Source organism: Plasmodium knowlesi (assembly GCF_000006355.2).
Source record: "Plasmodium knowlesi strain H genome assembly, chromosome: 11".
In the NCBI taxonomy this organism is placed as follows: Eukaryota; Apicomplexa; class Aconoidasida; order Haemosporida; family Plasmodiidae; genus Plasmodium; species Plasmodium knowlesi.
This window is the reverse complement of record NC_011912.2, coordinates 1354792-1365788: the sequence shown is the minus strand read 5'-3', so window position 1 is coordinate 1365788 and position 10997 is coordinate 1354792. Positions and strand designations below refer to the sequence as shown.

At 38.8% G+C, this 10997-nt stretch overlaps 3 protein-coding genes across 3 annotated transcripts; 2 read left to right on the top strand and 1 right to left on the bottom strand.

The window, feature by feature from the left end:
• Positions 1-1583: 1583 nt before the first annotated feature.
• Positions 1584-2474, bottom strand: PKNH_1129000 (pyridoxine biosynthesis protein PDX1, putative; the record flags this gene model as incomplete). Its single annotated transcript, XM_002261428.1, has 1 exon — positions 1584-2474. One exon carries the CDS (start codon positions 2472-2474, stop codon positions 1584-1586), a length of 891 nt encoding a protein of 296 aa, XP_002261464.1.
• A 1471-nt stretch (positions 2475-3945) lies between these two features.
• On the top strand, positions 3946-6024 carry PKNH_1128900 (mRNA-binding protein PUF3, putative; the record flags this gene model as incomplete). Its single annotated transcript, XM_002261427.1, has 1 exon — positions 3946-6024. One exon carries the CDS (start codon positions 3946-3948, stop codon positions 6022-6024), a length of 2079 nt encoding a protein of 692 aa, XP_002261463.1.
• Positions 6025-9014: 2990 nt separating this feature from the next.
• PKNH_1128800 (inner membrane complex protein 1j, putative) lies at positions 9015-10871 on the top strand (the record flags this gene model as incomplete). The annotated part of the gene is made up of 1 exon (XM_002261426.1): positions 9015-10871. The coding sequence occupies one exon, from the start codon at positions 9015-9017 to the stop codon at positions 10869-10871; it is 1857 nt and encodes a 618-aa protein (XP_002261462.1).
• Positions 10872-10997: the final 126 nt, after the last annotated feature.

Here is a 10997-nt window from a genome sequence, read left to right as displayed (position 1 = left end):
ACGGAAATGCAACAAGTTTGCATCACCAACAGGGCAAACTGTGCACACACGCAGGAAAAGATTACAAAAATAGTGAATTCTGAATAATTGCGAAAATTTGAAAAAAAAATGAAAAAAAAATTACGCAATATTATGCTATGCACATTTGGAAATTTTTGCGCAAAGCTGCAAAATTGCAAATGAGCTCCAAACCGATCACAACACACCTGCACGTGTGTGTGGCAATCTCCGCGTAATTGCGCCAAGGCCATGCAACTAGGTGAAAATGGATACACACCTGAACAAAGGCAGGAGCACGTGCATAAAAAGGGGAGAATACGCAAGCCACGCAGATAAAGGAATGTCAGTGTACATACTGATTTGCATGCGGATGTGGCCACACATGTACGCAACTCTTTTTAAGGTCACTTCTCCCATGCTTACATTTTTTTTTTTTTTTTTTTTTTTTTTTTTCCTTTGTATGCCCGTCCGTGCAAATGGTCTTATCATCAGGGGGTGCACCATTTTACCCTTGAGCTGTACATACAATGTAATTTTCAAAACGTTCGAACGGGAGTTTCCGCCTTCCTACGTTTTCCAATAGAACGACAAAACGCACATTAATCCGCTGGGGGAAGAAGTACTATCCTGACAGAGCATACCTTTGCCCATTTCTCATATAAGGAAAAATGTTCTTTTCTTCTGGAAGTGCCTTCCTTCCCAGTGCTCCAGACGGTCAAATGCGCGCACAAATGTGCAGCCATGTGCAGATTTGTGCAGGCATGTGTATATACACCCCTGCGGGCATGTGCGCCTACACATGAAGGGGAGCTTCAGGGGAGACCACATAACCCCGGTGCACTTCCATCCGTTACTCAAATAATTAATCAGACTCATCAAAAGGGCTAAAAGCGATCTCGGTAAAACAAAATGTTCTAAGTCTCACAAGAGGTCAAGGAGAGGCGTCCGCAAAGGAGGATCAGAAATGGTGGAAAGGGAGAAAGATGCAGCGTACATTTACAATAAGCACAGAGGACTCAAATGTACAGAACACACAAAACGAGCAGAATAAATGGCAAAACAAATTGCAAAATAGAAACCAATAACAACTGCAACAACAACCTCATCAACAACAACAACAAAAAAAAAAAAAAAAAAAAAAAAAAAAAAAAAGTACAAGGGGAAAAAAATAAAAAAGTACCATGGAGGATAATGCGCTAAACTGTTGTGGGGATAACGAAACGTCGAATCTGTCCATGCAGTGGGCCGCGCCGTCCGGAAAAATTCACACAGAATATACACGAATGGGTGGCGCATTTTATTATACGCACTTATAATTTCCCCCAGTGGACGCAAAAATGTTCATGCATGTGGTGAGTGTATACATACGCAGCTTCGCCACGGGGGGTGGAAGGTGGGCTGGTGTAAGGGCAATATGGCTGAACAGGTGGCCAGACAGGTCATTTTCGATCATACCCAGACGACTCCGTGTCCACCTGACCGCATGGTGCGAAGCAGTTGCCCCTTTTCGATTGCCGCGTTCGGCGTTCTGCGTTCTGCGTTCTGCGTTCTGCGTTCTGCGTTCTGCTTTTTTTTTTTTCCCACTAGTTGAGCTCTTCATTTTTGTTCTTCCATTTTTGGCATATGGTGGTGCTACCGCACATGGCCCTGCCCAAGTTGAGGCTGACATTTAGGAGTATCTTGGGGTTGTTAAAGTTACTCACGGCGGCAACAATGGAGGTAGCCATCTTTTTCGGGTTCTCACTTTCGAAAATTCCGGAGCCTACAAAGACGCCGTCCATTCCTAGTTGCATGCACATGGCGGCATCTGCCGGGGTCGCAACACCTCCAGCTGCAAAATTGACTACGGGTAATTTCTTTAACTTCCTTGTAAGTAGTACAAGATCCAAGGGGGCATTAATCCTTTTTGCATAATTATAAACTTCGTTTTCATTTAATGCACACAGGTAGTTAATTTCGTTCTTTACTGTCCTTATGTGTTTTATAGCTTGAATTATATTTCCTGTTCCTGCTTCTCCTTTGGTCCTTATCATGGAAGCTCCTTCTGAAATTCTTCGCAGAGCTTCTCCTAAATTTGTGCACCCGCATACAAAAGGCGTTTTGAATTTATGCTTATCGATGTGGTTATTTTCATCAGCCATTGTTAAAACTTCACTTTCATCAATCATATCTATTTTAAGTTCTTCTAATATTTGAGCTTCCACAAAATGCCCTATGCGTACTTTCGCCAGTACATTAATCGAAACATTTTTTTTTATTTCCTCCACTTTACTTGGATCAACACTCCTCGCTACACTTTCCTTGCTGCGGAGCTCCGACGGTATGTTCTCCAAGACCATTACTCCAATAGCACCAGCTTCCTCTGCTATTTTTGCCTGCTCTACGTTTTTCACATCCATTATTACTCCTCCCTTAAGCATTTCACACCACCCGTGCTTAAGCAGAATAGAATCATTTTCTTTGTGATCTTCCATTTTTTGGAAATTTTGCATTTGGAAGGGGGAAAAGAAAAAGGGTACTCTAACTTTACGTGGGTTTTTTTTTTTTTTTCCTTGCACTAAGTGTAGGATTACCTCTATACGTATGATGCGTATTTACAAACGTGAAAAGGTGCTTTCACGAAGCGTCAAAAAAATACCCTTCTGTAACGATTTCTTTTAGCAAGAGGACTTTTCTTTTTTATTCTCTTACGGTTTGATACGTCAAATGGGAAAACAAGAAGTAGTACTGTTCTCCTGGTCGTAGTTATGAGAAGTGAATAACTTGAATGTAACTTTTTTTTTAATAATTTTTTTTTTTCCTGCATTAACATTTGTAATTGCTTCTTTAAAAATAATTTGGGAAAAAATTTTCAACATAACTTGTGAGTGAAATTTTTTTTTTTTTTCCCACCCTCTGCCAAATGTAAGGGATTTATGGCAACGACATCAGATTTTGCAATTTCTATATACAATGAAATTTTTTCCTCCCCAAATGACAGCATCGGTACAAACTAGTGCAAGAAAAGAAAAAAAAAAAATCCCCCCAAATGTACTGTAGCAATGTTCGTCATCCTTCGATGCGTGAAGGGCGAGGGAGAAAATTGCTATCTGCCGGTGCGCGTTTGTAGATCCCACGTTATTAGGAAAAAATACACCATCGGGGGGCACACAGCTGTAGCGCAAACAACCTTCACACGCTTGAGAAGCATGCGGGACATTAATATAATTATGGAGCCAATGCCCTTCTATAGCGCATGGGATGTATATGCCTATAGGATGTGGCGTGCCTTATGGGGGGTATGCTGTATACATATACCTGCTCCGCAAGGGTTAAGGCGCAATAAAGGGCTTTCGCGCCGCGCTCTAAGAGAATACATATATTTTTTCCTCCCTATTACATATGAACCCCATATTTTATAATGCTGCTGCCTCACCCAATTTTGGACTTGAAAAAAATCGGGCAAAAATAACAGCACCATTCTCCTGCGCGTCGCTTAATTTCTTTACGACAAATGGTTCCATTTTTTTCCGTGCAATAGGGGGAGAAGCAAAAAATGTATGTTTAAAAGATTGCCGCGGTGCATGCAGAAAAAAAAAAAAAAAAAAAAAAAAAAAAAGAAGAAAAAACAATTAATCAATCAGCCAGTCAAACGAATGAATGAACAAACAAGCAAACAAATAAATAGATAGATGGATAGATTAAATAAATTAGTCACCCAACTGATAAAAAAAAAAAAGGAAGATAGGCCATCCGAGTTTTCCCGCCGCAAGTAGATAAACCGGCCCCTTAATAAGGGAAGAGGAAAATATAAAAAAAACGTTACTTAGGGCAGCGACTAAGGCTTATATCACTGTTACTCTTCCTCGTTCCCCAAGGCGGACCACGGGGTTGTGAATTGGTTAGCTCCACTTTTTTCCAATTGCTGCTAAACCCGCGGACGATGCAACTGAAGAACTAGCCAAAATGAAGAAAAGTTTTGCAAAACGGAAGAACAAGTTAAAGAAGGAGAACAATGCAGGATACTCCAATGGGGGACTCGTGTTAAAGGATAGGAAAGCGAAAGCGCCACGGGGAGGGGGCCCAATAGGGAAGAGGACCAAAGGGGTAGGTGAACACCCCAAAGGGAAGGAGCATCATCCCAGGGGAAACAGCGCAGACGAAGGGAAGAAGACTAAAAAACGACCTCCCAAGGAAAGCGGTGGGAAAAAAATACCCAAAATGAAGACGCAGAAACGAAGGGGCGATGAAAAGCGAAGAGAAGTTCTAAACGAAAAGTGCAAAAAAATTATGAACGACGAAAATCTGTCCAAGTCCAAAAAAAAAAAATTAATAAAGGAAAATAAAAAAAAAGTGATAGTAGAAAACTATGACTACTACAAAAAATTGAGAATCAAACTGAACGACTTGTTACAGACGAAAGATAAGGAAGAGAAAAAGAGACAAATAAATCTGCTCTGTGCTGAGTTAAAAAAGGTACAGCTAGACAAATTTGCGCGTACCAATTTGGGATATCACATTATTTCCTCCTTAGTAATAAACGGATCAGAGGAGATACAAAAAAAGTTGTGGAAAAATTTGTATGAACATATGAACGACATTAGCACGTACAACTTTGTGTCCATCGTTTTCCAGTGTTTTTACAAACACGCAAAAGGTGAGCAGATAAGAAAGGACATTCACCAATGGTTGTTAAAAAACCCGAAGACCTTCTTTACCAAATTTGCTTCCAGACTGTGGAACACTGTTTTTCAAAAGCAGAAAACAGACATGAGAACAAAAATTACAAACTACCTGATCATCCCGAATGGAAAAAGCCCAAATGAAAAGATCGCGAACGGGATTAAAAATATAACTCTGGATATATTAAAAAAAGACACCAAAGAAATTTTCGAGACGTTTAATGAAGAAAATAAAATGCTCATTCGTAAGCACCTAATCGAGGTCGTTGAAATTCTGGTGGAGAAGGAGCTGCTATACAATATCGTTTCTCATAATATCCTACTCACAGTATCCAAAATTTTAAATGATGAAGAATTGGCCAATGTAATGGAAACCATCCACCAAGGGTGTGAATACCTGCTCTCCACCAACTTAGGAAACCAAGCGCTAATATATCTGCTAGGTTACGCCACAAACAAACATAAAAAGAACCTAATAAAGGTACTAAAAAATGATATCTGTGACTTGTGTAAAAATAGCGTAAACTTCTTGCTAATTATTAGATTGCTGAAAATTACAGATGACACAAAATTGTTAAATGATTTTGTGGTTAAAAAAATTGCAAATAATTTTGAAGATATTTTTAATGACTACTATGGATTTTATGTCGTCATGGAATTCTTCTACGATTTGAATCAGTCTAATCAGGATAAGTTTCTATACGTGCAGTGGAAAGAGCTCATATACTCTAAGGCTCCCAAAAGTGTTAAAGATGCTGACAAGAGAAAAAGTGAAATTATTCAACCTGTTATGGACCAATTGCAAACAATCTTCCAAGATATAAACAAATTAGCTCATTACGTAAAAGATAAGAAGTATTTAATTATCATTTGTGAATTTTTGTCCCATTCAACAAATGAACAAGTGGTTAAAAGTGTTCTCAAAAACATACTCAGCCTTGTCGAACAAATTATTCTTGCGTGTAAAAATAAGGAGGAAGATGTAAGTTCCAAATATAGTTGCAAAAATGTGAACGATTTGATCTTCAAGATATTGGGCAAGTGTGGAAATGGATCTACAACTCTGCCGGGAATCCTCGTAGATGAAGACATACCCTTTTATCGATGCCTTTCCAATATCCTCTTCCTCCATTTGGAAACCGTCATCAAATCTGAGTTAATAAAGACGGTTAACAATTTGCTTCGTTTCCTCAAGGACAATGACGCGGCCGAGTTTGAAAGGGCTCTCGCCAGCGCCAGGCAGACGGATAATGAGCAAATTTACCGGGACCTTAAGGACACTCTCCCCACACTTACCCACTTTGACACCTACCTCGAATTTGTCCGAGGTTCCATGGTGCCACACCATGAAAACAGCGGCTAGATTTTTTTTTCCCCACTCCTTAAGGATGTGGGAACGTGTTAAAATAAAGGTTCCGCATCATTTAATATTACAGGGTGGAAAAGAAAAAAAAATCCAAGTTTGTAATTTTTTGTCGTTTCCGCATACGCTGCGTATGCACCACGTCGAATCACACATACTTTGTGCAATTTGGCTGAGAACGAGTTTCTCCTAAAGTAAATGTCGAACCGGTTAATGTGCCCCGATAATGGAAGAGGCCTTCCGCCCGTCCGACATACTTTTGCGGTACTTTCCTCACGTATGAAAATTTCTTTTTTTTTTTTTTTATAACTCCATTTTTATCAACAAACGAACGAACAAGCAAATCATTTGTATCCAGGTTGTGTGGCACTGCCCGCAGCGCACATTTAAAAATATGTTGTAACAATTACCACAACAGTGGTGTAATTAGCTGTCGTTGTTGCTGATAGTACAAATTAACGCATCCCCAAATGTGGCACCACAAAATGCAATTCTTTCTTACCCGCTGAGGGTAATTCAAATTGACTTCCGTCATCTCCTTGTAGCACAGTTATTGTAGCAAAGAAGGAAAAATCGAACACGTCAAAGATCCTCAAAAAAAAAAAAAAAAAAATACTTCCTTTCCTAACGTATGTAATGAAAAATAGGGACTAACCAAAGTATACACATAAAAAAAACTCAGCTAGCTAAAATTTATTATCGTTAAAAAAAAAAAAAAAAAAAAAAAAATTCCAAAAGGCAGTACCCCCCCTTTCTCAAAGTGTGTAAATCTTCCCAACATTCCAGAACAAGCGATGTTAAAGAAAAACGCAAAGGAAAACGTAAAGGTAGAGGGGAAGGTTGTCATCCACGCGGTCTTTTTTCCATTCAGGTAAATTTATCGACAAATAATTCTTATTATTACGCTCTCACTTATTTTCTTCCTTTCCATGTTATGATGAGCATGCAATTTTATGATCATATGACACCGTCAGAAGGACACATGCGCGTTCCAGAACAATGGTTTACTCACCCTTTTATGCAAAGTAGAAAAATTAAGTCTACATTAAAAATAATATAAAAGAACTCAAGCAGGGCTTTTTAAATTCCTCCTGTAAGGAATAGAACGTGGAATGCTCCAGAAAAAGAAAGAAACTATGCAACCATTTTTTTTTTTTTTTTTTTTTTTTACTTTTTGCACACTTTTAAGAAAGTCTTAAGCTGAACCTTACTATATGTCATGAAGGCATGTTCTTCTCTACCAATAATGACATTTATTTTTTTCATTATGTTCTCACTATTTAGGCATTATATGTACATATTTTATTATTTTTTTTTTTTTTCAACTTTTCCCAAGTTGGCCATTTTCCAAGTCGGTTAGTGAAATCATTGAATTTCGTTCCACACTTGTGGGGACACCTTTCAGCAGAATTCTCCGATTTGCCATTTACTGTGCATAGGAGCGCATAACGAATGGAAATCAGTCCACAGGTATTCCTCTCATTTTTGTCCCATCATGTGTTAAAGTAGTGACAAAAGGTAATTTTTTTTTTTTTTTATAAACTCAATGTTTCGAACATCGGTAAGTGTAACTAAGGGCATAGTAACATGCACAATGTTCCTCATAGAAAGAGCAGCCATACATGGTTAGACAGTGCCTCTTTTTGTAGAATTAATAGGACTTAAAAGTGTGCTCTTTCTTTGCTCACCAATACATATGTTTCGCACCAAATGGGAACAAAATTAATCTTCTTGTAGATTTTTTTTTTTTTTTTTTTTTTTTTTTTGTGATTAAAAGAATGCGCGAGTTGTAAGTACACAACATGGTGGCCCCTTAGACTCTTACCTCAACTTTGTTTCTTTGGTCTTTTTGGCGACTCACGGGTTGTTCAGTTGGGTTTTTACTCGCTTTGCTTGTCCTCATTTTCTTATCCCGTTTTTCTATTTCCTTTCCCTTGCCATTTTTACCTCCTTTTTTTTTTTTTTTGTTTCCTTCTTTTTTTTTGCACAAGGAAACTTGTGCAGGCAAATGTGCGCACACAGAACGGTCGAACTGAAGTTCCAAGAAAAAAAAAAAAAAAAAAAAAAAAGCAACAATCAAAAAAGGAAAAAAATAAAAAAAATGAGTTAATTCGTTGGCCATATAGACAGGAAAAAATGCGAAAGAGTTCCTCATGTCGTCGATCCATCTGCATTAAAATTAACACTTTAAACTCGCATGAGTAGCATTTCTACATGCAAGTTGTCAGTTTTTTTTTTTTTTTTCACATTGCTCGAACTTTTGTCTTTAATTTTTAAGGAAAAACCATCATTTTTTTTTTCTTTTTTTTCTCCCCAGGTAGTAACATACCAATAAATTGTACACTGAGGGAAAGCCCACAATTGCTCAGCAGCCCAACTGATGTAGCATATTCGTACTTTTTGTCAATTATATCGCTTATTTTGTAAAAAAAGTTAAGCTCCAAGTAGCAATTGTTAATAGGCAGGAAAAGACACCCCACCTCCTTGGCTACCTCCAGCGAACGACGAAAGGGTACCCACCACAGGGGAAAAAAAGTGCACAGTTGCATTGTGATACCCGCAAACGTGGAAACAAATGGAAGAATAACCGCCAAACAGATTAACAGATTAGAGGAGTTAACCTGACCTAGCGGGAAAAAAAAATGGCATTAAAAGAAAAAATTTTAAGTTTTATATATTATTCCACATGTCTATAAGTTCATGTCTACATGTTTCCTTTCCACCTCTCCATTCCGTTCAGAGTATTGGCGCTACTCCCAACCCATTCTGCAACATTTTCCTCTTTTGTAAGATCGCTCAGAAGGTACGTAGCACTTACAGTAAGTATCCCCTTGGAGGTGATGAAATTGGGGAAATGTTGACCCCCCGCTCCCCATATTATAGATGCCAAAAAAAAAAAAAAAAAAAAAAAAAAAAAGGCACATGAACGAAATGGACACTTAATTCATTTCCCCATAGGCGAATCTCAATTTCCTGAAGAGCGCAAAATTATGGAGCGAAAACAATGCGCGCTTTTTTTTAGAGACTGCTGCCAAGAAAGGAATGATGCGCCTGAGAAGAGGAAGGACCAAGGCAGTGCACAGGATGAAATATACTACGAAGGGGAACCCCAGGAAGTGTATGAAGAGAGAGAAGAAAGACCAGTAATAAACGTAAAGGGAGACCAAGCAGTATTTAACATACCAGTATATCAAGACAAGTATATCAGGGACAAAATAATCGAGACGAAAAAATATGAAGTCCAAGATGTATTACAGCCAAAACATTACACACAAGAAACAAAGCATGATGTGCCAACAGTTGAATTGTTATTTAAAGAAAGAAAAGTTAACATATCTCAAGAAAAACTAGAAGAAAAACCAGTGGAAGTTGATATGCCAATAGGATATACTCCTATATTTTCTCCCATTTGGGATGTCAGAGAGATACCTAGGGTCATACCAAAATATCAAGGAGAGCAAAAAGTAATTCAAGTTGAAGTTCCACAAATTAAATACATAGACAAATTTGTGGAGAAAGAAATTATCGTTGACGTAAAAGAAAAAATAATTCCTAAAATTACTGAAGTCGAAAAACAGGTTGATATAGTTAAATATGAGTGGAAGCAAAAATATCAAGATGTCCCTGTTTGTAAATATGTTCCTAAGATAGATATCGAATTGGATTGCCCACCACCACTAATTGTTCCTTATCCTGAGGTCCACTTTCAAAATACATCCGAGGTTGTGAACCCTAACCAGCGAGCCGCGGACATTCCCCCAGAGCTACTCCTCAGGAATAGTTCCTTCTTCAAGGATGGGTATCAAAACACAGACGGAATAATAGACGAAGAAAACAAGAAAGGGAAAGAAGGCTACAAATTTCTGGGAGGTTATCAAAGCGTTCCTTATGGGAGCACTTCGAACACGCATGTAGACGGCTTGGTGAAAAAATCCCTTTTGGATGTCGCACGGCTCAGCTCAAAAAACGAGAAAAGCGAAACGCAGAGAAGGATATCCCAAGCGCTAACCCATATGGAAGTAAAAAAGAAAAAAAAAAATAACAAATGGCCCTTTTGCAATTTTCCCAACTGTAATGAAGTAGAAGAAAAAAAATACTTGGAAGACTGTGACCCTAAGACTGGCTATCCCCTATCCATGCCTAAAGACTTTGCTGCATTTTTTGAAAAGGATTTGAATACGGTTAAGAAGCAAATGGGACAATATACAGATACCAAGTCCAATCAATCTAGTAACCTCATGGAGAAGAGTCCCGTCAATCCTACTATAGAATATCTGGGAAAAATTGACAAACCACCCATTGATGGAGGAAAACTAGATTCTATCTCTTTTAAGTTACATGCTATCGAAGTGCATCAGTTCATTCCTGTGCCAAGTCTTGCTAAACCCCAATTTTTGGATTTAGTACCACCTGAACAGGTTCAGAATAATGATATTTCGTCTCTTCAAAATGTCTTTGGGCAAGTTCCCGAAGGATGGGTAGACCCAAACATCACGGGGTTCATTGCGCCCATGATGTACGACGTGTTGCAGGGGAATATCCAACCACAGAGCCCTTTATTTAACAAACTTAGCATGGTGAAGGAAGACAGGGGTGTCTCTTACCCTTCCGTGCGCGCCACTCCAGACAAGGAAAATACTAATGGGAGCTACAAAGGTGGCATCAGCTTGCAACGAGGTGGAGCAGAGGACCCCCTCCAAAGCACCGATCCCCATGAACACCTGCATATGGAGAATACGCATGGGTCCACGAATAGCTTCGTCCACTACAATAACAATACCAATACCAATTCGTCTCTCAACTACACCAACGAGAATGAGGAATCGTACGAAACAGTGATGAACTGAGTTGTTGCGAAGTGTACGCCTCTTTTATGTTCACAGTGATGTCGCAGGGAATGCGACCTGTAGTTGCAGGAGCAATTATATCACTTCTTTGGCTTACCCTCAGTTAGGAGGAGAAGAAAAAAAAAA